Source organism: Priapulus caudatus, unplaced genomic scaffold (assembly GCF_000485595.1).
Source record: "Priapulus caudatus unplaced genomic scaffold, Priapulus_caudatus-5.0.1 Scaffold4880, whole genome shotgun sequence".
Classification (NCBI taxonomy): Eukaryota; Metazoa; Priapulida; class Priapulimorpha; order Priapulimorphida; family Priapulidae; genus Priapulus; species Priapulus caudatus.
In genome coordinates, this window is record NW_014581941.1 from 5,217 (window position 1) to 6,331 (window position 1,115).

Sequence of the window (1,115 nt, forward strand, 5' to 3'; positions counted from 1 at the left end):
AAAGAGAAAGGTGATGGTAGAGGTCGTCATGGTGGTCGTGGTAGAGGTCGTCATGGAGGTCGTGGTAGAGGTTAGAGCATAGGTTTTCACAAAGGTGGCAGCATAGGTCATCACAGAGAACTTGGTAAAGGTTACAGCAGAGGTGGCAGTAGAGGTTACAGCAGAGGTCATCGCAGAAGTCGTGGCAGGAGCGGCGAGGTCACGAGGTTACAACAGAAGTCACAGAAGAGGTCGTGGCAGAGGTTACAGCAGAGGATTTCACAGCTCCAGGTCGTGGTAGAGGTCATTATGGAGGTTGTCGCAAAGGTTACAGCATAGGTGGTCATGGAGGTCACAGCAGAGGTCGCGGCAGAGGTGACAGCAGGTCATCACGGAGGTCACAACAGAGAACGTCACAGAGGTTACGGCAAAGTTCGTAACAAAGGTCATGGCAGAGGTCACAGCAACAAAGGTCGTCTAAGAGGTCGTGGCTGGAGTCAACACAGAAGTTATGGCAGAGGTTACAGCAGAAGTCACCATTATCACCCTTTAACTAGTATTATAATGCCATTATAACCCCCTAACCAGTGGTATAAGGCCATTACAATCCCCTAAACAGTATTATACGGCCATTACAATCCCCTAAACAGTATTATAAGGCCATTACAATCCCCTAACCAGTAGTATAAGGCCATTATAACCCCCTAACCAGTAGTATAATACCATTATAGCCCCCATAACCAACAGTACAATGTCATTACAACACTTAACGAGTACACGGCCCTTCGACACAACCCCTCGCACGACCCCTCGCGCGACCCCATGACCTCTGACCCCGCACATACCTGTCGGACATCGCAGACTGGATCTCCTGGCGCAGCGTCTCGATCTCGTGCATCTGCTGCCTCTTGTCCTGGTCGAGCGCTGTCGTCTGCTTGCCCGCCTGTACGATCTCCTCCTGTAGTCGCTCCATCTCCTTATGAACCGTGTCACGCTCCGACATCACCTACATGCGCGCGCGCAGAGAGGAAACAAGTGAGCATGCGAGCGACATCACCTACACAACATCATCAAACAAGTGAGCATGCGAGCGACATCACCTACACAACATCATCAAACAAGTGAGCATGCGAGCG

At 50.9% G+C, this 1,115-nt stretch overlaps 1 protein-coding gene across 1 annotated transcript in view; it reads right to left on the reverse strand.

Annotated features, from left to right (window-relative positions):
* Nucleotides 1-57: 57 nt before the first annotated feature.
* Nucleotides 58-1,115, reverse strand: part of LOC106819873 (disks large homolog 5-like) — a 3,837-nt gene continuing 2,779 nt past the window's right edge. Inside the window, exons 4-5 of the mRNA XM_014824446.1 lie at nucleotides 825-985; nucleotides 58-470 (exon numbers count right to left, since the gene is read on the reverse strand). Of these exons, the coding sequence (XP_014679932.1) occupies nucleotides 332-470; nucleotides 825-985 (300 nt within the window). The 3' untranslated portion in view covers nucleotides 58-331. The remainder of the gene's footprint in view (nucleotides 471-824; nucleotides 986-1,115) is intronic.